Below are 24,373 nucleotides of genomic sequence, written 5' to 3'. Positions count from 1 at the left end.
ATATTCTATACATGGGTTAACTATACCAGGGTGCTTTGGGCGCCCCCCGGACCCCCAGCCTCTGTTGCTGAGCGTTAGCTTAATCCGTATTTTTTAAGCGCTTGTCTTAGTGCATTGGTAGAAACGACTAAGTATTCTACGGATATCTATAGGCTTAGCGTGACGCTAGAGGCCAGCACCGAGGCCAGCACAGCACCCAGGCCAGCACCCAGCACCAGGCCAGCACCGAGGCCAGTACCCAGCACAGCACCCAGGCCAGCAACCAGGCCAGCACCCAGCACCGAGGCCAGCACAGCACCCAGGCCAGCACCGAGGCCAGTACCCAGCACAGCACCCAGGCCAGCACCCAGGCCAGCACCCAGGCCAGCACCCAGGCCAGCACCCAGGCCAGCACAGCACCCAGGCCAGCACCGAGGACCCAGGCTAGGAGCAAACAAAGTCACGTGACCGCATATATCTGATTGGTGGATAACTATAGCATTAAGAAGTTCTGCCGGCAATAGATCACATGATATTAGAATTTGAGGCCCAGGCGGCGTTACTTTAATTTTTTCGGGACCCATAAGAGAAGATCAAGGTCACGTGACACTGGAGCGAACCCCTTATGATATGGGTGCTTCGCTAACGCTCAGCAATAATATTGATACATACATGGACTGCCCAGGTGGTATACTACCTTGATCACCAAGTAGTCTAACTAGGCCTAACTAGGTAGGAAGAGCATAAAGAGTATGTATATTGATCCAGTCCTATAGAATGACCTTCCAAGATGGTTCTTCCTATTTAAACGTTTGCTTGCATGTAGGTATCTACATACTATAGTACTTGTGAGGTACATCGCTTACCTCGTTAAATCGCCTTGATTACCTCGTATCACATGTATGATGATGTCGCCTACACGTATATAGCAATCGTTTGTGAACAAATAATTCTATCCTCGTCGCCTCCCTTGTAATTGCACAATATGGCTTCTGATCGAACTATCAGAGATCTTTTTCCAGCCCTTGTCGTGGGATTGGAGAGAGAAACGAGTGCAACGCCGTCCGTCCATGATTCCGATGCTTCATTTCATCCAAGTCAAAGCCCTACCCCAGTCAACAAGCAGACGTTGCCAGCACAGGATAGTATTGAGGTTAAGGCACCCACGCCGGTAAGTTCACATCCTCAGTGTTTTGTCTAACCCCAACGTTAACCGCTAACGTGTCTTTCATGAAGATTCGTTTCCCTCCTCAGCTAGCCACTGGGAACGAGTCAGACCGCAGACCTGCTCCTGTTAGATCCACACGAATTCAGTTTGCTCCAGTTGAAGAGAATTCTGAGAACTACCTACCTGCAACTAGTCACACTGTGTCTTACGATTCCCGTTGGTGCTTTCATCCCCGCTCTCGATCCTCAGACCACTAACACAAATTCCAATACAGAGGGTCGCCCCAAGGATGCAAGTCACATCCTCACTCCTAGAATAAGGGTTGTTATGAGAAAGGGACCTCGCGAGCCCACCCCCGACTCGGACACTGTTTCAGAGTCGTCAAAAAAGCAACACCCGAAGGACGTGACTCCCATCACTCCTAGAACAAGAATTGTCATCACCAAAAAATCTCGTGAGAACCCACTAACTCTATTACTTCTACTGTCAGAGCATTAACCCAGACTTTCTACGAATGCAGGTGCAGAGGGACGCCCTAACGAGGCAACTCCCACTTCCACTCCTAGAGTAAGGATCGTTGTCAGGAAGAGATCTCGCGAGATCACTGAAGACTCCGACACTGTTTCAGACCCGACGAGTGCAAAGGGCACCAAGGACGTGACTCCCATTCCTTCTCATTCCAGCCAGGACTCCATCCACTCGACTGCTCCATCTGATCCCCGAAATCCGTCATCTTATCTCGAGTCTAATCTGCTAAACTCTGCTGAAGAACCGCCTGTTGATTCCAATATGGATTCTCCCAAGCCCACTGCTGTCAGCACATCACATGAATCTTCTTCTGACTACGACGAGACATCGATTAGTGTCAATCCTACCTCGGAGCTCCCTGCTACCAGTATGTCCCCCAATTCCCGTTCGAGCTCTGAGGAAGCTCCGTCCCGGGACGCTGGTCACCTATCTCCCACGCTGGACTTTGTCCCTTCTACACCCCCGCACCCTTCTAGTGACTCTTCAATGGGTCCCCCCACGGATCCTTCCATGGATCCGAATATGGTTTCACACCGGCAGCCACTTGATTCAGCGGTAATACCAGGAAACCCGTCCTTTGAAGACCCAGATGTCCTCCCCTCCACATTCATGTACCCCGAGGAGACTTTCGACCAAAGCAACCGGGCCATTGACCCCATGGGTGTCTACACTCCCGAGGAGTACGCACGCATCCTGGCGTCTGAGCAAGAGGTCCTGCGTGAAATGGCTGACCCGCATACGGATATTGCAACGCATCTGTATTCTCAGACAGAAGATCCGTATTACACTACCATCAATGACCTGAACCGCCATACGGATACTTCAACGCATCTGTATTCTCAGACAGAAGAGCCTCATCACACTGCAATTGATGATCTGGACCGCCATACCGATATTTCAACGCATCCCTATTCTCAGACAGAAGAGCCGCATTACACTACGATCGATGACATGGACCGTATCTTTGCTGAGATGGAAGCTGCCACTGCTGGGATGGATTTCCTACAGCCTGAATTTTGGGCCGCTATCGGCCGCGACCTGTCAAGTCCATCTCAACCTGGTGCACTTGAGTCTGACCAACACGCCCAGGCTCCAACCACCTCTGGAACCTTGCAGTCAGTGGAGGGAACAGACCTAGGCTCAGTCCCAAAGCGTGCCCGACACAGTTCACCGAAGACAAAGAGCCCAAGCCCAGATCTCTCGAGCACACTTTCTGTCAAGACCTCAGTCTCGATGCCGTCCCGCAGCGCCTCATCCAAGGCCAAGAGCACGACTCCTCCGGCTATGTCAGCCTCGAACCGCCGCCGTTCCAAGGACCAGTCCGTGACACCTGCTCCTACCGCATCATCATCCCGCCGCCGTTCCAAAGCCAGCACCAAGACTGAGACAGCTACTCCAGAGCCGCGCGCCACCGTCACCGTCTCCCCGCGCCGTCTGCGCAGTTCCGATGTCATGCCCCGCCCCAGCACCAACACGAAGAAGAACCCCCAGGGCAACGCAACCCCAGACTCATGGGACACAGCACCTACCGCAGACAAGATGATGTCGCAGATGAAGGAGACGGAATCGATGTCGTGGTTTGACATCACTGCGGCATGGAACCAGAATCGAAGTGACTTGGACGACGAGATGACATGGCGAGCGCTGAGCAAGAGATGGGGACGGATCAAGGATAGAATTGGTCCTTGGCCCGGTTTCGACGTATGTATTTCTCTGCCCCTTTGATCACCTCAATCTAGATGCCCGTTGGTGTTTGATTTGGGGATGGAAAGTTTGTTTTATTCCGGTTACTGACATTTGCATAGGAGGCCCTTCTAGATGCCTTTAGCCAGTTCAATTCGAAGCCGGATGACGAGAGCTTCGCGCAGATTGCCGAGGACATTTCGATTCAGCTTGGCTGGGATGTTTCTGGCGCTGCATGCCAGGGTCGATACGATGTCCTCGAGGAGGCTGGCAAGATCGACTTGAAGGGTAAGGGCAGGGCTCGAAAGTGAGCCGCTTACCCTTGGGTCTCTGAGATTTTTTTGATGGATGGTGAGGTGAGACACCATTCATTTCTGGAGGATATGCATATGCATATCGAGGATTTTACCCAGTGGCTAGTTGGCCGGGCCCTGGGTGCCATATGCGACAATTGACTGTCAGATTTACTGTTGGATTTGACTTCACATTTAAGTCAAAAGGACAAAAAAATAGGGAAAAATCCAAAACGGCCAAAAAAAAGTTACTTTATCTACAAATCAAATAAAAAAAAATTGTAAGATTTATACAATTCCTTGCAGAGTAGAGTGGCATAGGTGAAAATTGCTCAATGCCCGAGATAGGATATCAATTCCTTTAAAAGTAGAAACGCCCCTTTATTGCCAAAGTCCGACCTGCCGTCATACAATCATAACGAGTAGCTAGAAGAAAACACACGAAGCTAGAGAACACTCAGTTCTCGTCTGCCACCACTACGCATACTCATACCAGGCCCAGGAACATTCGAACTCCATTCCGACGAGGACGAGTCACCTCGGCCCCGGGAGCCCCCAGTACTGGTACTAGCACCGATGCTGATGCCAGCCGTAGTGAGGGAATCTCCATCATCGATAACAGGAGGTCCGCCGACCATCACAGGCCGGATCTTGGCGCCGACGAAGCCACGACGATCACGACCGGTGCGGCCGCGGCCGAGCCAGTTGTGTTTGAGAGCTTTGCTAAGAATCTCGATCCGCTCCTGGGAAGCGTCGTCTGTTTGCACGCTGGCCAGGACGCTGATGCATTGTAGCATGCGGCCGACGGTCTCTGTGATGACGTGGGAGGAGTCGGCGGAGGTGTTGCCGCGGTGGATGACGGTGGGCCGTTTGTTGGAGGTTGGTGGCGATGTGATAGACTGGAAAAAGAGAGGATCTGCGTTGGAGGATGTGTTCGAGGTAGCGCGACTGCGAGAGTCACTACTTGTTGGACGTGGGTGGTTGGCCAGGGCACTAATGCCGTCGGAGGAGTAACTGTCGGTGACGGTGCTGAGAAGTGTGGATGACTGCGAGGTGTAGCTACCGAAGCCGGCATCAAGCGAGGCTGCAGTGCCAGGACGGCCTCCAGTGCCGGTACTCTTGGCTGTGACGCTGAGTGTTGGGAACCCGGAGTTGATGGAGTCGAGGCTGAGCCGGGAGAAGGTTGCTTTGAGGGCATCGTAGCGATTCAGAATCATGCAATCACGGAAGGCGATCAAGACTAGACTTCGCACATCGAGTGTCCCACCAACAGGCAGTGCACCCCAGAACTCACCGGCTTCTCGGCTAGTCATCAAGGATCCACAGCCCTTGAACTCGAGATCCAAGGGAAGAAACACAGCCTGGATAAAGGGCAGAATCGTGCCAAACACCAGCAGCCACACTTGAACCAGATGCGGGACCAGCTTTTCATCTGGGAGTCCAATCAGGGAACTGTGATTCAAGGTCGCGAATCCAGTCTCTAGGAGTTCTTGCAGGTCCACTACAATAGAAGTAGGAGCCCTCTTAAGAACACAACGCTGCAAATGAACAAGCACCAGCTTGTTGAGATCTTCGATGGCGATGCGCACATCTTCACCGTCGAAGATGACCAGCAGCTTCGCCTTGAGGAAGTCCCACGCATCCTCTGGGGTCATGTTATTCAACCCAAACCCTTGCAAGGTCTCCCGGAGCATAGACTCGGGGAGTGTCCCCGAACTACCGACTGAGGACGGACCTGGGAAGCCACCGGGTGTCGTTGGCCCCCCAGCATTATTGGCCAGCCATTCCATCTGCTCCGACTCAGCAAGCGCCTTCTCCTCCTTTTTCTTCTCACGCAGTGCTCGACCGCCATGCAGGAGATCCAACCCACTGACCGACTTGCCAAACGTCGCCCCAGGAGCCGGAGACGCAGGCGTAAAGGAGTATAAAGACTGTGGGGCATTGGGGTCTGCCGGGCGAGAATTACTCGAAGCCGATGATAGAGGGAGGTTGAAGTGGTCTTCGACACGGTCTTTTAACTTCAGTTTCTGCCTTGACAGGAAATGATGCTTGTGCTTGTCTTTGTCCTTTTCCTTTTCCTTCTCTTGAATTGGCGGACGATCTGCAGGGACAACTGTGCTCACGGAGGCATTGGATAAATTGTACATCGACGAGTTGTTCGAGGACAGGTCGGCCAAGTTTGTAGTCGAGCCGCTAACCATGCGGGATAACCCACTGATCTTGCTCGGGGATGGAAGGCCACGGTCTTTGCCCAGATCTTTATGACTGCTGATCCCGATGTGCTTTGGCTTTGAGAAGAGTTTCTTCTTCTTCTGTTTCTCGGGCTGTTGTTCTGCCGGTGCAGCACCGGCTCGCGGGAAGACCACATTCGCAGCTGTCGTGGCCACGTTCCCTGACGGCGGAGGCGGTTGGGGAGACGGTTGGTTGACACGCAATGGGGCGGGCATCAGAGGAGGTGAACTGCTTCCACTGCGCCTGGGACGAGAACCATCCTCTACCGGGGTTGTGACATTTTGTTGCTTTTTTGTCTGCTGCATTGCTGCCTGGGCGGCGATACGGGATGCTGACACGGTAGGGACCTGGTCGGAGGAAGCGGTCGGCAGGGAAGGCTCAAAGAAGCCCTGCGAGTGATGCCGTGATCGGTGCCGGGGTAACTCGACAGAGGGGCCCCGGCCGGACGGCCTTCGGCCTGATGGGTTCGGCATAGGGTGATGAGGCGAAGTCGCCGAGCGTGGTTGTGGAGGGAAGTAGCCCCCGGGCTGTTGAGTATTGATCGGAGTGACAGGAGCGGCGGAAACGGTGGTCACATTAGAAGAGGCGTCACTACCGGAGGATCCGGGGCGAACCAATTCGTCTTCATCGGAGTCGTCTTCCTCTTCGTCATCAGATGGAGGTCGGGGGTAACGAGGGGCAGGCGCTTGACGCCCAGGGGAGTTGGGGGATCGGAAGGTAGGATTCATAACGAATAATCCATGCTCTTTCTATCTCTTTTAGGCCAGTTTATATTTCAGCGAGGTTTTTTTGTTTACAACGTTACAAAAGCCACATCTGGGCACTCGCCGATCCCTTCCTCTCCTCTATCTGGCAGAATCTCAGATCGACGAAAGATGCGGAGACTTGGCTAAGCTTTGATATGATCTGGACTTAACGGGGTCTATAGCTTTAAGACCTATATTTGTAGACCATTTCACTGCTTCATGGTGTCCTACGCACCTGAATTCGTCTATCTAACAGATTTGAATGTTCCTTTTTTCCACATTACCATGACTTTCATACTAGTATTATATCCAGGCCGCATATAGACTAGGTACTACGGCCTTACTAGAACCTAAGAAAAGATCAGGCTCAGAAATGCTACCGTGTGATCATCAAAGTACCATCAACTAATAATATATAACCTCGGTATCCAGCCGTACCTGGACTGTCCTCCAGCCCTGGAGGAGATGTGGGCTTAGATCAGCGGAAAGGCGGTAAAAAAGGCGGTAGCGTAGCTGGGGACATTATTCTCTGCCATCTTCCCCTCCAGGGCTAATAATACCCCTAAACAATTTCCCCTAACAATTTCCCCTTCCCCGGCGAATTGCAAAATGGCCTCCAACACGAGCCTGAGCGCAGTCTACACCGCCCCTCAAGTGACCGAAACCTTTGAACATGTGATATCAACCACAACCGGCACACTAGCGGCTAAGCAAGCCCACCTATCAGCGCTGCAGTCCCTCGTACCCAAACTGCAGGACCAGATCAACGTCTTCCTTACGGAGCGCATGGAAGAGGACAAGAAGGTTCAGGGCCAGCTCTCGGCACAGGAAGCTAAGGAGGAGGAGAATTACGGAGAGGAGGTGGTTGAGGACATGATCGCATGACCATGATGTATCTTGAACTGGGCAGATGCTATGGGTATCAAAGTCGCTGGGATAGCCTCAGTCGACACAAACAAACCAAATGAAAAGAGAACATTGAGCCGAAACAAAAAAGAAGAAAAGAAAAACCAAGGACATGAACGAGAACAAGAACGACCCCGCGAATGCAGATGCAGGAGAGCAAGGATACTACCCAGCTCGAACACTGGGTTTTCGATTGACACACCCCAAGTGAACCACGGTATCACTGGAAACAAGTCAGCGATGAGCAAACCAAAAAAGACAAAAGCCCTGAAACGACTTACTCGGGGAAAACATTGATCACACTCCCACCTAAACGTTTATGGCAGACTCCACAAATTCGCTCCTCAGTGACAGTGACGTGGCGGGCCCGCGTGCCTCCACCACGAATACCCTCGCCAAGAGCCAGCTGGGCTTGGATCTGCATATCCCGTGCCTTGCGCAGGTTTGCCACAATGCGCGCTTCATTGAAAACCGAGTTTGCGGCACGCATGCGGCCTTTGAAATAAAATTCAAGTTTCTGCACAGCCTGTTTGTCCGGGATGAGTTTCAATGCGGCATCAGCCGGGAGGCGTGAGCCATGCTTGGCTAGCAGGTCAATCGCGGGGTCGTTTTGGGGCTCATAGCCGTGGGGCGGGGAGAGATAGAGGGAAAGGAGGGTGAGGTAGATGGAGTTCTCTTCTTCGGCCTTTTCGGCGAGGTGGACCTGGTTGCAGTATCTTTCTGGTGTTAGCAATTGCTCCTTTTGGGGGAAATGATATATCACTCACTCTTCTGCTTTCTCGTGGTCCGCAAGTTTGAAGACGTAGATCTCGAGCGCCTGTCGGTGCTGGCCCATCTTGCTAAATAGGATAGCTCGGGCTTCGTAGTAGTTGGGATCTGGTTTTCGTCAGGGATAGCTTGTCTCACAGGAGTAGCGCGCAACGTACCCTCTCGATCGAGCCGATCTAACATCTTCGCTGGGGAGTATTGCTCGCTCTCTTTCAACATTGTCAAGAACTTTTCCTTCCATTCCCCTTGCTCGTTGGATGTAAGTTGATCTAAATATAGGATGAGCAGCCTCTGGTGTATGTCCGGCGTCATGTCGTTCCATTCATGAATGACATGCTCGAGGTATTGAATGGCAAGTGTAGTGTCTATTCCTTCGAGGAACCCGAGGACTCGTGGACGGGGCAACGTCTCAGCATTTTCAGTGTCGGTCTGGAATATCTCCATTCCCAACTCGTGATTGGCACGAAGCGGCCATTCTCCAAACTCGAGAACCAGATCAATTTGATCTGGAGGTAGATTTTGAAGATAGGCGACTGTGCGTGTCGGACCGCTCAGAGGACCGTTATCTGTCTGGCCAAAGCGCTGGAGCAATTCAAGTGCTTGGCGATGCAATTTCTTGCCGTAAAGAAAATCAATTAGGTCGTTATATCTACCAGTCTCCTCGAGTCTCTCCATGACTACTTCTGGGTCGCAGAAGTTGGCAATGCGGAAGAGGGATCCAGCTAGTGATGGCGTCGCGAACATGTGTGCACGGAACAAAGTGGTGTCAACCAACCGTGCCTTGGCGCAAATTTGTGTGGCAAACTCATCGGGCGATGGGAAATCCAGCAGCTTAAGGACCGAGTCACTTGCCTCGTCTGTGGCTTCGACTGGTACAGGAGCTTTGAGAGATCCGTCGGGGTTGAGGAAGCGCTGGAAACGTCGGCGAACATCTGCCAGGTATCCTTGTAGCTCGCGGACAGCAATTCGAAGACCTATAGTTAGTTAGCATGTATTCAAAACCAATGAGAGCAAGCCGTACCTTTGTCGTCTCCACGGATACTGCTAGCCTCGCTTCCTTCATCAGGCTTCCGCACAGAAGATATAATAGAGGCTGCGTGTGTGGATGCCTGTCCAGCAGCAACATCATCGGATGACCCGTCGCTCTGGGATCCATTCGCCTTTCCGTTCGCAACTTCAGGCTCCGGGACCGTAGAGAGATCGCCCGCAATCAAGCGAGGGTAGAGGCGAATGACACTCTCGGGAGGTGCAGACACCTCAGTAAAAAGATCAAGAGACTCCCGGTATTTGTTCAAGGCGAACAAGCTCTGCGCTTTTTCAAGTCTTGTTGCGCGCAGTCGACCAGGCTTATCCCGTAAGAGAGCATCCTCCAGCACGCCGAGTAAGCTGATAGCCTCATCTAGATAACCACCCTCAACCAAAGCATCAATCTGGGTATCGTAGCTCAGAGCTTCCATGCGCCAGATGGTGCGGTCACTTGCCACAAGGAACCCTTTCCCGGCATGGGCGAGGCTGATATTCGGCTGCGGAATGTGCAAGATACTAGCCGACGGCAACGGAACAGACTGCAGTAGCGACAAGGTCTCCGGGTTCCGTACTTCCAACACGCCCTTTGATGAGTCGTGCAAAGCCAACAAAAACGGGTACGAGTATCCAAGCTCCACCGGCGCATGGCTCCAAGGCACCTGCTTCCGGCCAAGAGGCTGGCCGTCCACATCGATGAAATTCGTGTTGACGTCCTTAGCCAAAAGAATCTCCCCTTCACGCAGTCTAGTCACAAGCGGCCGCGGCACCATGCCTCCCATACCAATATAGCTCATGCTCGCCGCGCCAACGCCCGTGAACCGGCCCGATTCCTCAATGCTGCCCGGTCCAGCCAGGTCCGTGAACTGCCCACTCTCAATATTGACCATGACAAAGCTCGAGTTCAGGCCAACCACTAGCCGTGTAGCCGCAACCCAGGTGAGAGTTTTGACCCCACTAACCAAGCTCAGCTCAGCCGTATCCCGTTCCAGCTCCATGTCGCGCCACGCCCACATAAGAATCTTCCGCTTGACGGCGACAGCCAAGCGGGAAACAATAGCAGGCACATTTGTATCGACATCATTGACAACATTCGACGTGATGGCAAAGACAGAAGCGCCCTTCGTTTGAGCAAGCTGCTCAACAAGCTCATAGGATTGCGCATCGTGGAGCGAGACATAACCACCGGAAAGCGACACCAGCACGTTAGCCTCCTTAATCAAGGCAAGCTGTTCGATCTTGTATCGGGAGAATTTCTCCAGTTCGCGGAGGAGCTCGGTCTTGCCGTCGTCGGTGACGCGGTAGATGCGGAGGTTGCCATTGTTTAGACCAGCGAGGAGACGGTCACCGTAGGCTAAGACCGAGTCGATGCGGGACTTGTCGCGCGGCTTGAGCTCCACGAGCGGCCGCGCGGTAAATGCTGACAACATGGGCGTGCTGTCTTCAATTCCTTCCGCTCGAGGTTCGAGGGGCGCTGCTGCTGGAGCTCTCCGCATGACGTCCGGGGCTGAGTCAGTTCTGAGTCAGCATGTATCTGGCCGGGGCTGGACCTGATGGCAACTAGCTAACTAGGCACAATGACTTCTCTTGTCGGTTATTCATACGATTTTTCTCTGCTTGGGGTAGAGAGATAGCTGATGGGTTGGCGTTTGTTTGAAACTGGCTGTAAATGAGGGAAAGGATGTCACAACGTGTTTTGGAACTGTCCAACAATGTCATTTCAGTCGAAATGACCTTCAACTTTCCAAAAAGATATGAGTATTACGATAAACCAGAGAGGAAGATGACTTGAAGAATAGATTTAATAAAGTATGTAACGCATAATCGAAGAAAAGCCATGTTTTTGGTATCTGAATATCTCATGCAGTCCGAATTCCACATCCAGGTGACGCCACGCCGATGCAGATCAACACATCCCTAATTCTTGGTTTCCGTGTCCTCTTTCTTTCCCTCGGCAGGGAACTCCTGATGCTTCGCCGATGTCCCCTTCCCGCGCCAGGTCGACACAGCGGGGATATCAGCCTTGAAGCGTTGCTCTTCGGTACCGTAAGCGCGGGGCGTGAGTTTGATAAGAGTATGCAAAGGCACCTCCATCCAGGGACTCTGCTCCTGAGGTACATTCATAAAGTAAGCGTAGATGCAGCGGAGGACAGCTTGGTGGGTGACAATGATAACATTCTCACTGCGCTCCAGCTCCATGATGATGGGCTCAAGGCGGATGACGACGTCGCGGTAGGACTCGCCACCGCGGTAGCGATAGTTGTACTTGTCTTCATCACGGGCAGCAAAGTCCTCTGGGTACTTTTCAGCAATTTGCTCGTAGGTCAAACCGTCGCAGACGCCCGAGTCCAGCTCATCCAGGGCTTTCCACTCCAGCGTCTCGTAGCCAGTTTCTGCCTTAAGGTGGCGGGCACTCTGGATAGTGCGGCGCAAGGTTGAGGTCCAGATCACAATCTTGATGTTGTCGGGAATACCGGACTTGCGCATTAGCTCGGGGAGTGCGCGGGCATATGCCTCGCCGCGCTCGGAGATGTTGGAGTCGCCTCCAATTCGCCCGGTCAGGTTGAACTCGGATTCACCGTGCTATTTTCGTCAGCCCCGCTTCAAAATGATCCCGGGATTTTGATATGCGACTTACTCTTGATAGCCAGATTGAACGGGGCTTGATGTGAATATTCTGGATATAATAGACTAGGCGACTGGACAGATAATCTTTGATCTGGTTGATGATGACCGTCGATCCCACGTTGATAAGCTTGACGTAAGTGTAGCTCTTCTCGTCATCATCGATGGTCTCGTACACCTTTTCATAGTTGCGAATGCGGTTGCGGAAATCAAGCGCAGCCACTTCCGGATCTTGGCCTTTGTAGTCCGGGGATGTCGTCTTGACTTCCTTGATGTTGGTCATGATGAGATCTTCGTCATCACAAATCGACTCAACAAAGAGAGCCTCGATACCGGCTTCGGTGCATTTCTCATAGATCCACCTGCGGCGGTCCTTTGTGGAATTGGTGGCATCCAAGATGGCCACAACACCCTTCCCGGTATTAAACCACTGGAGCATGTCAGACATGGCAGCCTCTGCAGCAGCTCGGCGCATACGCTCGCCTTCTTCATTGTGAGGATCAAAGAATCCCGCCTGTGGCTGTGGAGTGCTGAAGCGGCGGTAACTGCCAACGTTAAAGACACGTGCAGGAATACCCACCCAACCCAGATAGCGCATGGCTTTGACAAGTCAGTCTCACATGTTGACTCGGGGATGGCTGGTTCACTTACCTTTGCCGGCGATGAGACTCTTGCCTCGGGCCGGGAGGCCCACCATGACAACACATATCTTTGAGTCGTCGGACTGCGTACCAAAGTTAGCGATTGGCATTTTTATTTGTTGAAAGATGAAAAAGAAAACGGAGATTGCAGGAGTGTCGGATCGCGAAGGGGTAAGAAAGAGTAAGAAACAGAAGGTAGACAAGATTGAAGGTATAGTAGGCCCAAACTTGTAGAATCGCGCGTGAGAGAGTGCTCTTGCAGTCTGTTCTACTTTCTTGCATTTGAATACCCAGGCAACGCCATTTTAAAGGCATTTCATACTTCCAACATAAAGATCAATCATCCCAAATCAACCTAACCCACCTGGGCACATACATGCAATGCAAAGCCTCGGCAGAGTAACAACGCAACAATACTGTGGATATCAAAACATAAAAACGGAGGAATTCCACTCACACTTGCAACAAATGCCTTATGCTGGCTTCGGACACTTTTTGAAGCCATTTTTGAGGTTGATGTTATATGAAGAAGGGCAAAATACGAGAATCTCGGGAAGATTAGGGGCAATTCCGACCCGAAGCCGGAGGACCAAAAAGCAGAACTTAACCCAACATGGGGGTTTGGTCAAGAAGATATTGAGAATATGAGCAGGAATGGATTATATGAATTCACAAAAAGAAAAGAAATTCAAAAAAAGACCAAAAAAGAGACCAGAAGAAATAGAGAAAGAAACAGAAGAAACAGAATTCAGGGAGGCGCATAATGCGGTGAGTCTGGATTCCCCACTAACGTCATCTCCATCGTGAATCAATCCACTTTCATCTATCTATTGAACACTACAACAGACATACGGAGTACATAGGCATGATCTGCCTCCTTTACTATATTACACATGTATATCTATAAGATCCTGTTCGGGCATTTACTGACATATTGCTACCTCTAACCTAAATTGTAAACGTTAAAGACAGATAAAATACTATATCCGTTTTTCATACATACTACTCATATACTATGTAACCTTCAAGGATGATCTCGGTATACAGCTGTTTTATGCGGGCGCTTATACCCGGGCCTACTACATGTAGGCAACTCAGGGAGATTTAACTATAATGAAAAGTTCTATCTATGAGCAGATCGACTTGGCTTGGAAAGGCTGGAAATGAATATACATCCTTCCCGAGGTAAACACACCGGCGTTCTTCATTGAGCTAGTGCAGATATGGCTATATACATATATAGTGCATAGTTATGCTTCAACTCGACATGGGCAGTATTCTGACTAGCCTCACAGATGAATATCTCCTTATGATGGCATCATCTTCGGGTGTGCGGAGCAAATTATAGACCTCGTCTTATGACCCGGCTATCCATGGATCATGTGTCATAGTTTTATCCGATATATAATAGCTTTGATATTGTCTCAAGCCAAGATATTCAACCCCCTCAAAGTCCTACCTTGACTAATCTCGTAACAAAATAAACACTAAAGAGATATATTATGCATGTAATTCTGTAGTCTATTCAGGTATCATAGCTCATGCAATGCGACACGTCCTATCATTAATAATACTTATTTTTTTATTAGACAAGCCTCGGTACTTAGATCAGGTATCCTTGGTACCACGAGCAAACTGTACACGTAGCGGACCACCCCATGGTCCTTCCCGACCATTCAGTGTATCCATGGCTTTCAGGGCTTGCTCGGGAGAACCCACGTCGACGAACAGATAGTAGTGCTCGCCGGGTTCGAACCGCTTAGCGGGGTGAGGGGTGAAGAGCTTGCTGACATGTTCACTGCAAACATAGGGTATCAGTATTTGATCACACAAATTCCAAGCCATCTAAACTTACACCTTGAATCCCTTGAAGAACATCTCTATGTTGGTCTGCACAGCCCCGTGGTCGGTCAATCGCGGCAGTCCACCAACGTATACGCGGCTGCTAGAGTCACTGTTGACCTTGGCAAAGCTAGGTCTCTCTTGCTGACGCCAGCAATCGATGCGGAACGGCTCAGGCGGATTCTGAATGCGCTCCTGAGACTTGGCCACACCGGGCTTGATCTTGACCGGGCGACCCAACATATCGCGGCCATCGAGCTCAGTCATGGCGCGCTCGGCATGCTCCTTGTTCTGCAAGTCGACGAAGCAGTAAGAAGGGTTCCGGCCGGTAAAAGGGTCAATGGCAATATCTATGCGCTCGCTATTTGGAGGGGGGTTTTCAGTTGGCGACGATTCAACGGCCGTTAGGTTCAAGTAGTGCAGGCATACATAGGGAACTCGGCCGCTATGAACAGCGCCTCCACATCCTCCATCTTCGCCGTGTATGGCATGTTGCCAACGTATAGGCGGCGGCCATCGTTAATCGCTTGGGGCACGTGCGCTCCAGGCCGACTGAAGGCTGCACGAGAGGTATTGGGGTTCGCGCTTGGGCTGGCATTGGTACGCGATGGTGTTGCTGGGCTTTCAGCCTTCATGCGCCAATTGGGAGAGTTGAAGGCTCGGCCGTCAGTGCGGACATTTGTAAAGGGAGACTTGGTAGGAGCTGTATTTTGTAGATATCGATTAGTCGAGACTCTTTGGGGTACTTTTTCAGGACGATCTTACTCTGTTGCTCCTCCAGTCTGGGGCTCTCTGCATCATCCATAATTTTTCAGGGAGTATTTCAGTACAAGCGTAAAGACACTCGGGCCAGACAGTTATACTAAAATAATTTCAAAAAATCCGAAGAGTTGACTTGGGTAAATTGCATCTTCCACTTTTTTTCTCTGAGAGTGCAAACAGTGCAAAACTGGCACTCCACTTACTATTTAAGCTCTCTTAAAATTTCCTCCTTCATTTTGTTTCCTCTTTATCAAATAACTTTTCTCTTTTTATATATTTTTTGACAGTCCAAGGGTTTCAATGGCTTGCTTTCTTTGAAATTAGCGTTGAACCTGTGGTTGTACATGTCAAGCCCAGGAAGCTTTGTTCATGCCAAGCTTCTAGTACATCTCTGAGATGCCAAGCTGTCCCCGATCATGATTCAATTCATATGATGATGAACTATTTCATTGGGACAGCTGAAATTTCAAATCGTGAGTTTGAACAAGATTTTTCTTCTTTTTTTTCCCCCATTGCCTCTTTTATGATGAGTGAACTTTTCATACAGACCTGTTCTGAACTATATTGTTGATAAAAATTGTTATATAAAGTTATCTGATAGAGCTTCTTGACTTCGTTTCTCTCAAGTCTATGTCGCGATCATTGCTAATATGATTCACAGACCTTTACGGGTTTTCACAGATTGTCGCATGCTCGTCTCAACAATATAGAACTAGTTCCTAGGCTAAGAATCCAATTGATACACTGGTAATACACATATTCTTCCATTGTTCTGTTTACATATGTAGTTCGTAGTATATTCGTCTCTTTCAACACTTAAAAGTTCAGACAAGAGTTAAGATGTACATCTCTGCCAGTCATCAGTCTTACAAGATTTTGGTCGTTGCAAGGGAGTACTGACGGGGTAGATCGTGCCTTGGATGGAATCGCTGATTCGGACTACAGTGTTGTAGGAGTGCCCACTATCTCCACCAAGTTTATGATTCATTTCTTAACTGATTCATACCTTTATTCCACTGACTTTATTGACAATAAGCCGTGCAGGCACAGCCCGAAATGGGGCAAACAGCATATCACGATCCTTTGTCTGCAATAAACCCCGGCCCTGCCAATCACTGCCCAATAATACCCATCTACTAGTTCAGCCCTCTCCAACCCCATGCCCCGTTCTTTGACAGGTTCATTGATAGACCCACCTGAATGTTCCTGTACATATACATTAATGTACCCCATACCCTGGAGAAGAGAGACCAAAGTCATGTGTTTTGCTTGCCTTCGAGTTTCTTTGTCTCGGGAACCCAGTCCTTCCCAACCCTAAGACCCAAACATCGTCTCAATCTTTTTCCTCCATAGAGCTTTTGAAAAACACAAAAAATAGAGATGACAAAAAGGGAGAAAATTGACACGCTGTCCGAGAAGGTCGTGCCGCAACAACCATTCGGGACTGCTGAGCGTGCACGGCGCGATCTCAATGCCAAACTCTCTAACCCGCTGGCCGGGTTCAGCCATACTGAACTACGGGATCAGGGGCGCACATTTGCTGAACTTCACGAGATGGGCGACGAGTCCGATATCCGTGCTTTCGAGCTGGGTGCTGTGCTGGCACAGTCTCCGGAACGGTATGACAATGTGGCTGGTCTAACAAACAAGGAGAAGGCAGTATTGCGCCGGGAGGTTACGCATCGCTGGTCACAGCCGTGGAAGATGTATGTTGTTATTACGTTGTGCTCTTTATCCGCCACAGTTCAGGGAATGGGTAAGTAGCAGTTCATTCCAAAACCTCAAAGAATACCCTTGCTAACAATAGCAGACCAAACGGTTGTCAACGGAGCCCAAATATTCTACAAACACCAATTCGGTATCGGCGATGGATCCTCTCGGAGTGCCTGGCTTGTCGGTCTAGTAAACTCAGCACCATACCTCTGTTGCGCCTTCATCAGCTCCTGGCTGACAGTCCCATTCAACCATTGGTTCGGGCGCCGCGGCACAATTTTCATAGCATGCTGCTTGTCTGCGATAACCTGTCTCTGGCAGGGATTTGTCTCGACGTGGTGGGCGATGTTTGTTGCACGATTCATGCTAGGCTTCGGGATTGGCCCCAAATCAGCCACTGTGCCGATATACGCAGCCGAAACAGCACCGCCGTCTATCCGTGGCGCATTGGTTATGCAGTGGCATGTGTGGACCGCATTCGGGATTATGGTCGGCTATGCATCGGACCTCATATTCTACAATGTGGAGTCGAGTGCCATTGTCGGCCTGAATTGGCGCTGTATGATGGCCTCGGCGATGTTCCCGGCTCTAGTCGTTTGCTGTTTTGTCTTTGCTTGTCCCGAGTCACCTCATTGGTACATACGCCAGAAGCAGTATTACCGTGCGTACAGGTCTATCTGTACGCTGCGAAACCATAAGATCCAGGCAGCTCGTGACTTGTACTACATGCATACCCTGCTGGAGGCTGAGAATAGCATCAAGCTTGGGCGTAACAAGCTGCTGGAACTGATTAAAGTCCCGCGAAATCGGCGGGCGATGTTGGCGTCTCAAATTGTGATGTTTATGCAGCAGGTGAGTGTGGATTTTCAGCAAGATAGTCCAAGTAATTGAAGAGAGAGCTAACTTGGGCAGTTCTGTGGCGTGAATGTCATATCATACTATTCTTCCGAGATATTTCTCGAGGTCAATCCGAGCTATCGATCCTACTTTTTCTCCACCGGATCGTTAACAGAAGCTCTAGGCCAACTTTTCTCCGCCGGCTGCTCTAGCTGCCTCACTAGGCTGGGGCCTAATCAACTGGCTCCTATCAATCCCGGCAATTTACACAATCGACACATTCGGCCGACGCAATCTCCTATTACTCACCTTCCCACTCATGTCCATGGCAATGCTATTCACAGGGTTCAGCTTCTGGATCCCAGAGAGCAGCCACCATGCACGTCTCGCCTGCATCGCTTTGGGAACATATCTTTTCGGCGTGGTCTACTCACCGGGCGAGGGACCAGTGCCATTTACATACACAGCCGAAGTGTACCCGCTATACGTCCGATCATATGGAATGGCGCTAGGCACAGCAACGATGTGGTTCTGTAATTTCCTTCTGGGCGTGACGTGGCCGTCTCTGCGTGCTGCATTTACAACGCAGGGAGCATTTGCTTGGCATGCAAGCTGGTGCTTTGTTGGATGGTGGATGATACTCTTGTTTATGCCTGAGACAAAGGGGAAGACGCTTGAGGAGTTGGATCAGGTCTTTTCTGTGCCGACAAGGCTCCATGCGCGGTATGGGTTGAGGCAAATTGGGTATTTCTTTAAACGGTACTTGTTGAGAAGGGATATTAGACCGGAAGCTCTTTATGAGAGGGAGGAATTGGTCAAGGCTCAGGATGTGGGATTTAATGCTTAGTGGGATGGGTATGGAGTAATGTTCTATATCTGAAGCGATGGGGTCAAGAGATGCCCTGAGATCGTTCTGTCTGTTTTACTACCTAGGTATAGAACTATTTTTAATGAATCAGCCATTTACAAGAGTTCTATCCCAATGTAACCCTCTCACTGAAGGATTCGCTCGAATTGCAATTCCTCCAATCTAGATGGCTTTTAATGCAGTTTGTATGCAAGTAGAGGACAAATGGTGATTTTCGGCAATCCCCATACACTGATATGGAGTTACCTTCCTCTTATTCTCCTATTGGACGCCGGTTATTCTAGCTCACGGCTTTTCCATGAAGGATTAGCATATGGATAATCTTACATTTGTCCTTGATCAAAGAAACCAATCAGCTGGACCCCGGGTGCATGGTGGCGCACCCAACAGCGCTAAGCGAGCAGATGATGGCTGCGCTTGTATGCAAGCTAATAATATAGCCAATCGGAAGAGATCATCAAAGTCCTTGTTGGTCCTTTACCCAGGTAACCTCGCATAATGTCATTGTCATCAGCCACAGAAAATAATTGGCAAACGCAACCCGAATTTAAGCGAATCTGACCCTAGTTCCAGCCTATGAGGACTGTCGATTGAGAAGAAAAGGCCCGGAGACCCTAGGTCGATCCTATACGAGCCTCAAGCCATAAAGGATGAGTCAGATATTATGGATCGACAAGAGAGTCACAGGGTTCCTGTCAGACCCTGTTCTATTGTAGTTGCATGCAGCAAAATACAATAATATTTACATCGGACGTTTATTGGCCCCCAACACCTTTGGCATTTGCAGGATCTAGAATCATCATAGAAAAGCCCTGATTTGGAAATAGTCAGGGATTATGCATGGTCTTTGTACAAAATAAAAAGAGTATTGAAGTTCGCATATCTGCCCTGGACGGCTAAGGCAAAGACCAAGCATTCCATCACGTCTCAACTATTCAAATTCAGCCTTGTAATCACCATTTCTATAATTGAGAAATCAGTACTCATCCGTATATTCTCACTGCTTAATTGGTTCAAGAATTGCCCATACTGTCTCAGCCCTCGGGAGTGAGATCGCATTTAGTAGGTCTCTTAACAGCCTTGGTAGCCTGACCTAACCTAAAGAGGCTTCGCCCCCAATGTAGGCATCAGAACATTGCTCAACTTGGAACTCCGAGCAAGTTCCAATAAATCACAATGACATTCAAAAATAAAAAAATGAGAGAGTATAAGCCTGATCTGGCATCAACGGCCCTAAGTGGTCCACTCTAATCTGGTATGCATCACGCTAATGCTGACAAGATCCGAGACAACAGCCAACAGCGGCTTCAAGACGCAGCTATCTCGGTATTTCCAACAGAGTAAGCCTTACAGGATAGGTTAGGTCCTGAGTTCTGTGAGTCAGGGAAGGTGTGAATGATGGCGCAGTCGACACGATCTGGCTGAAACCCGGGCATCTCAGGGCATCTCAGGGCATGTCAGGGCAAAGCGGGCAAAGGACATTTTCTGGAAGGAACAATGGAGGATTGGCCATTGGCTCGGTGTAATTGAATCCATTTCACTTTCGGCAGGAGGATATGTTTGTGAATCCCCGCTTCGGGGCCTATCCTTTCGGGATATAAAGACCTCTCTGATCTTCTTCAGTTTACAGCTCTACAACTTCTTTCTGACACTCCTTCACGATGCTTCAGAGCACTTTGACTCTGGCACTTGCCTCATGCAACGGCTTCCCTACTCTTCGAGATGTGGGTAGTCTAACCTCAGTGATCCTTCTACTCTTGGCCTTGCTCTACAAAGTACTATACGTGCCCGTGGCATCTCCGCCCCGAAAAGATTCTCCTCCATGCTTGCGTTTGCCTAGCTGGAAGGTTACCCAGTTGTTCTTTGAGAAGAGGTTTGATTTCATCAAAGATGGCTTCAAGGCTACCTCGTCTTCCATCTACCAGACCAGTCTGTTCCGGCATAACGCCATCGTTCTATCCGGAGACGAAGGTCGACAGCTCTTCTTCAAGGAGAAGGGTCTGTGTCTGTATGACACATTCTCAATTATGATGGGCAGCGTAAGACCCCTCATTGATTCTGAGATCGGTAATAGCTAAATTCTCGCATTCAGGGCGCTGCTAAATTTGACCCCCACCAAGTCGGTGGTGTAGTCAGACGAATGGCTTCGATTCAACGGCCTGACAATCTCCAGAAATGTCAGTCGATGCCGTTCTCCGTGAGGTAGAATATTGACTGATATACATCCAGTGATTCCATTGATTCTGTTGGAATCCCAGCAGAAAATGAATGCATGGGGTCGCGAGCGTATTCTCGACCCCTGCTCTTCCCTTCACGAGGTGTGTGGATCTGAGATCTATCTTTACTAGGTGAAAAACTGAGACATCTTGTTTTACCTTTAGGTCGCTTTCCAGTTGGTCATGCGCATTGCTTCCTTTGATATCGCCAATGACCCAGTGCTTTCAGCTCGTCTCAAGTCACTTGTCGACACTGTCGACTCGATCACCAACCCATACTCAACTTGGCTCCCTTGGTTACCTGGCCCGGCCTTGTTTCACAAGTTCTTCGCTTCTGTTCAGATTTACAGAATTGTTCAAGCGGCCATTAATGCCAGAAAGAGGAGCGGAATCAAGAGGGATGACATGCTACAGCAGATGATTGACGAGGGAGATGGTACAATTCAAATCTTTGGGGTATGTATTCTTGCCACATGTCTATTCACCTTGTTCAGGGATCTGACTCTCTTCAAAGTGCATGCTAGGGCTCTCACTGGCTGGAGCTCGTGCCACCGGAACAATCGGTATATTTGATATTCAGCAACACCAGATACAATAACACTGACGGTTATCCCCTTTAGTGACATGGTTGATCATGCAAATTACCTCGGACCCAGTCTGGTCCTCGAATGTTCAAGAGGAGGTCAAGACCTTCGTATCTACTCACACATTATCACCCTCTCTCTCCGGGGACGCTCTCATCCAAGCCCTCTCAGAGATCCCACTCACAGCCTGGGAATCTCAAACACCCAATCTCGATCTCTGCATACGTGAAACACTGCGCACCTCACAGCCATACACAGCAGTGCGGAAGAACATCGGCCCAGATGTTACAATCGGGCCATACGTTATCCCCTCGGGGTCTCTCGTTGTGTACCCATTTTCGGACACAGCACTCAACCCAAATTACTACCCGGACGCAACTCGCTGGGATCCGTCTCGAGGAATTGATAAGGAAACGCCGTTTATCGGCTGGGGCGGGGGAAAGCATGCTTGCAAAGGCCAGCGACTTGCTACGTTGAGCATGAAACTGATGGTTGTTTATGCTCTGATGCGGTTTGATATTACGATGGTTGATGGGCAGGGCAAAAAGATCAACCGTCTTCCCCTTCCTGATTGGAATGATTCTGCGACTTGTCGCCCAAAGGAGCGATGCGGAATCAAGTTCGTTGAGAAGTAGTCTTCCATGCTGCTACAGCCAGCCGGGACTTACAAGTTATGCCGTTATGCGACGCTGCCGTATTGATTAGCAGCCGTCCAAACAAACCAATTACTTTTTTTAAACCTACGTCTTCATTAATTAATATCTAAGTGCACAAACCGAGTATAATATATGTTAAGCGTTGGGTACCTGGAGTGGCCAGCCACATGACTCGTGCCTGATGTTGATCTCGACCATCTCACATCCATCTTCTCTCTACAAAGTACAATACATGGTAACCTACAATGGCCACAAGAACAATCTATCTTATCTCTGCTCGCAATACATCTTTCCAAAGAGCCCACTTCTCAATATTTGTCCCATCAGCTACCAATCCCGACCGAGGGACCAAAATCCACGCAGTTGGCGCACCGATGGCAGGCTATGTCCTGGAGTTCAAGCGAAATTACAATCCCAGTCTCGAACCTCATGACCAGACCTTTCCGATCGGCCAGGTTCACTCGTCCGACGTCGTTGATTCCCCAGATGCGGCTCCATCTATCGACTCCACCCCCCGAGGGAAGATCGAACTAGCGGCGACACAAGTTCCGACTCCGGGGATCAACCAGAACTTCATGGCACCTGTCAACGATGTGGGTAACACGGCATACACTCTAGACGAAGGTTATAAGATCTGGATTAAGCTCACACAATCGAATTTTCTAGACCACCAACAAGCGGTGCCAAGAATGGACTATGGAATATGTCCGCCATCTGGTTGCCAAAGGGCTAGTCGATAAAGAAGCGATTGAGATCGTTCAATCTAAACGTGATCCCCCTACTCATGGAATTGGACTGCGATCTGTGACCAGACCTGGGACGTAGTATAGATAACCTCGAATAGAAAACAATATGTCCATCTCTGCCGATGCCAACCGCTCCCCGCATCCGCCCCGACGGCGAGCCGCCGTCGGATGCTTCCCTTTGCATACATAATTGTACTTTGGCATCCGACGGGTATTCCGATGGACAGGGCTCATAATTCAACGTAGTAGCATAAAAGGTCTGAACGCTTCCGAAGTGCGGGGTCCCCGCATATACTATAAAGCAGCTGGGAATCATACACATTGTCTCCATCCCCAAGCCTTCTTCCCCCCTTACTAAACAACCAAAATGCTCGGCAAAATCGCCCTCGAAGAAGCCTTTGCGCTCCCCCGATTCCGCGAAAAGACAAAATGGTGGGCTGGCATGTTCGCAACCGACACTGAGAAGCACACAGCAGAGATCAACGATGTCGGACCAATCCGACTCGACTTCGCCGAACGCCACGGCGTCGGTCTCCAGATCCTCAGCTACACAGCACCCGGTGTACAGGACATCTGGGACGCAAAGGATGCGCAAGCGCTCGCCGTTGAGATCAACGATTACATCGCGGAGAAAGTGAAAGCGCACCCCGATCGGTTTGCGGCATTTGCGTAAGTTGCAGCTCACAAAATCAATACCTCCGTGGTCGATATAGTACACAATCAGCTAACCCACCCAGGACGCTCTCCATGCACGACCCACAAGAAGCAGCGGCCGAGCTGCGTCGCTGCGTGACACAGCACGGGTTCCTAGGAGCACTAGTGAACGACACACAGCGCGCCGGCGCCGACGGCGACGACATGATCTTCTACGATAACGAGAAATGGGACGTATTCTGGGCTACATGCACAGAGTTGGATGTACCGCTGTACCTGCACCCACGCAACCCGACAGGCACGATCTACGATAAGCTCTGGGCAGATCGGAAATGGCTGATTGGCCCCCCGCTGTCATTTGCGCAGGGAGTCAGTCTACATGTTCTTGGCATGGTGACGAACGGGGTATTCGATCGGAACCCGAAGCTACAGGTTATCCTGGGCCATCTGGGGGAGCATATTCCGTTTGATATGTGGCGGATTAACCACTGGTTTGAAGATCGGAAGAAGATGCTTGGACTTGGGGAGACGTGTAAGCGGACGATTCGGGAGTACTTTGCGGAGAACTTGTGGATTACTACGTCGGGGCATTTCTCGACTACTACGCTGAACTTTTGTATGGCGGAGGTTGGGGCTGATCGAATTTTGTTCTCGATCGATTATCCGTTTGAGACATTTGCGGATGCGTGTGACTGGTTTGATTCGGCGGAGATGTCCAATACCGATCGGTTGAAGATTGGAAGGGAGAATGCGAAGAAGTTGTTTAAGCTTGGGGCTTATAAGGATAGTACGGCTTGAGGTTATGAGGGCGAGATAGGTTGGAATAGAATTCTCAAATTGGATTTCACTATGCGTTTGTTCAGTTGCTTGTAAGATAGCATCTCGGGTATTTGAAACAGTAAA

At 50.1% G+C, this 24,373-nt stretch overlaps 11 protein-coding genes across 11 annotated transcripts; 6 read left to right on the top strand and 5 right to left on the bottom strand.

Annotated features, from left to right (window-relative positions):
- Nucleotides 1-146: 146 nt before the first annotated feature.
- N7525_008613 (uncharacterized protein) lies at nt 147-563 on the bottom strand (the record flags this gene model as incomplete). The annotated part of the gene is made up of 1 exon (XM_061214433.1): nt 147-563. One exon carries the CDS (start codon nt 561-563, stop codon nt 147-149), a length of 417 nt encoding a protein of 138 aa, XP_061068864.1.
- Nucleotides 564-964: 401 nt separating this feature from the next.
- N7525_008612 (uncharacterized protein) lies at nt 965-3,669 on the top strand (the record flags this gene model as incomplete). The annotated part of the gene is made up of 5 exons (XM_061214432.1): nt 965-1,150; nt 1,216-1,363; nt 1,422-1,601; nt 1,668-3,376; nt 3,481-3,669. The coding sequence occupies 5 exons, from the start codon at nt 965-967 to the stop codon at nt 3,667-3,669; spliced, it is 2,412 nt and encodes an 803-aa protein (XP_061068863.1).
- A 428-nt stretch (nt 3,670-4,097) lies between these two features.
- N7525_008611 (uncharacterized protein) lies at nt 4,098-6,611 on the bottom strand (the record flags this gene model as incomplete). Its single annotated transcript, XM_002562671.1, has 1 exon — nt 4,098-6,611. The coding sequence occupies one exon, from the start codon at nt 6,609-6,611 to the stop codon at nt 4,098-4,100; it is 2,514 nt and encodes an 837-aa protein (XP_002562717.1).
- A 627-nt stretch (nt 6,612-7,238) lies between these two features.
- Nucleotides 7,239-7,514, top strand: N7525_008610 (uncharacterized protein; the record flags this gene model as incomplete). The annotated part of the gene is made up of 1 exon (XM_002562670.1): nt 7,239-7,514. One exon carries the CDS (start codon nt 7,239-7,241, stop codon nt 7,512-7,514), a length of 276 nt encoding a protein of 91 aa, XP_002562716.1.
- A 186-nt stretch (nt 7,515-7,700) lies between these two features.
- N7525_008609 (putative vacuolar morphogenesis protein AvaB) lies at nt 7,701-10,822 on the bottom strand (the record flags this gene model as incomplete). The annotated part of the gene is made up of 5 exons (XM_002562669.2): nt 7,701-7,758; nt 7,817-8,251; nt 8,303-8,411; nt 8,462-9,277; nt 9,325-10,822. The coding sequence occupies 5 exons, from the start codon at nt 10,820-10,822 to the stop codon at nt 7,701-7,703; spliced, it is 2,916 nt and encodes a 971-aa protein (XP_002562715.2).
- A 421-nt stretch (nt 10,823-11,243) lies between these two features.
- Nucleotides 11,244-13,097, bottom strand: N7525_008608 (bifunctional nucleoside/nucleotide kinase/histidine phosphatase family protein; the record flags this gene model as incomplete). The annotated part of the gene is made up of 4 exons (XM_002562668.2): nt 11,244-11,909; nt 11,965-12,551; nt 12,603-12,675; nt 13,050-13,097. 4 exons carry the CDS (start codon nt 13,095-13,097, stop codon nt 11,244-11,246), a joined length of 1,374 nt encoding a protein of 457 aa, XP_002562714.2.
- Nucleotides 13,098-14,200: 1,103 nt separating this feature from the next.
- On the bottom strand, nt 14,201-15,239 carry N7525_008607 (uncharacterized protein; the record flags this gene model as incomplete). The annotated part of the gene is made up of 4 exons (XM_002562667.2): nt 14,201-14,390; nt 14,448-14,795; nt 14,864-15,137; nt 15,200-15,239. 4 exons carry the CDS (start codon nt 15,237-15,239, stop codon nt 14,201-14,203), a joined length of 852 nt encoding a protein of 283 aa, XP_002562713.1.
- Nucleotides 15,240-16,576: 1,337 nt separating this feature from the next.
- Nucleotides 16,577-18,593, top strand: N7525_008606 (uncharacterized protein; the record flags this gene model as incomplete). Its single annotated transcript, XM_002562666.2, has 4 exons — nt 16,577-16,952; nt 17,007-17,761; nt 17,822-17,872; nt 17,931-18,593. The coding sequence occupies 4 exons, from the start codon at nt 16,577-16,579 to the stop codon at nt 18,591-18,593; spliced, it is 1,845 nt and encodes a 614-aa protein (XP_002562712.1).
- Nucleotides 18,594-20,275: 1,682 nt separating this feature from the next.
- Nucleotides 20,276-22,049, top strand: N7525_008605 (cytochrome P450; the record flags this gene model as incomplete). The annotated part of the gene is made up of 6 exons (XM_002562665.2): nt 20,276-20,653; nt 20,707-20,791; nt 20,844-20,932; nt 20,996-21,286; nt 21,345-21,393; nt 21,451-22,049. The coding sequence occupies 6 exons, from the start codon at nt 20,276-20,278 to the stop codon at nt 22,047-22,049; spliced, it is 1,491 nt and encodes a 496-aa protein (XP_002562711.2).
- A 266-nt stretch (nt 22,050-22,315) lies between these two features.
- Nucleotides 22,316-22,895, top strand: N7525_008604 (uncharacterized protein; the record flags this gene model as incomplete). The annotated part of the gene is made up of 2 exons (XM_002562664.1): nt 22,316-22,663; nt 22,737-22,895. 2 exons carry the CDS (start codon nt 22,316-22,318, stop codon nt 22,893-22,895), a joined length of 507 nt encoding a protein of 168 aa, XP_002562710.1.
- Nucleotides 22,896-23,183: 288 nt separating this feature from the next.
- On the top strand, nt 23,184-24,268 carry N7525_008603 (amidohydrolase family protein; the record flags this gene model as incomplete). The annotated part of the gene is made up of 2 exons (XM_002562663.1): nt 23,184-23,485; nt 23,554-24,268. The coding sequence occupies 2 exons, from the start codon at nt 23,184-23,186 to the stop codon at nt 24,266-24,268; spliced, it is 1,017 nt and encodes a 338-aa protein (XP_002562709.1).
- Between the last annotated feature and the right edge of the window lie 105 nt (nt 24,269-24,373).

The sequence above is a fragment of the Penicillium rubens genome (genome assembly GCF_028828025.1).
Source record: "Penicillium rubens strain IBT 27055 chromosome Unknown utg000003l_segment0_segment0, whole genome shotgun sequence".
NCBI lineage: Eukaryota > Fungi > Ascomycota > Eurotiomycetes > Eurotiales > Aspergillaceae > Penicillium > Penicillium rubens.
Note: the sequence above shows the minus strand (reverse complement) of the source record. Positions and strands in the feature narration are given on the sequence as shown.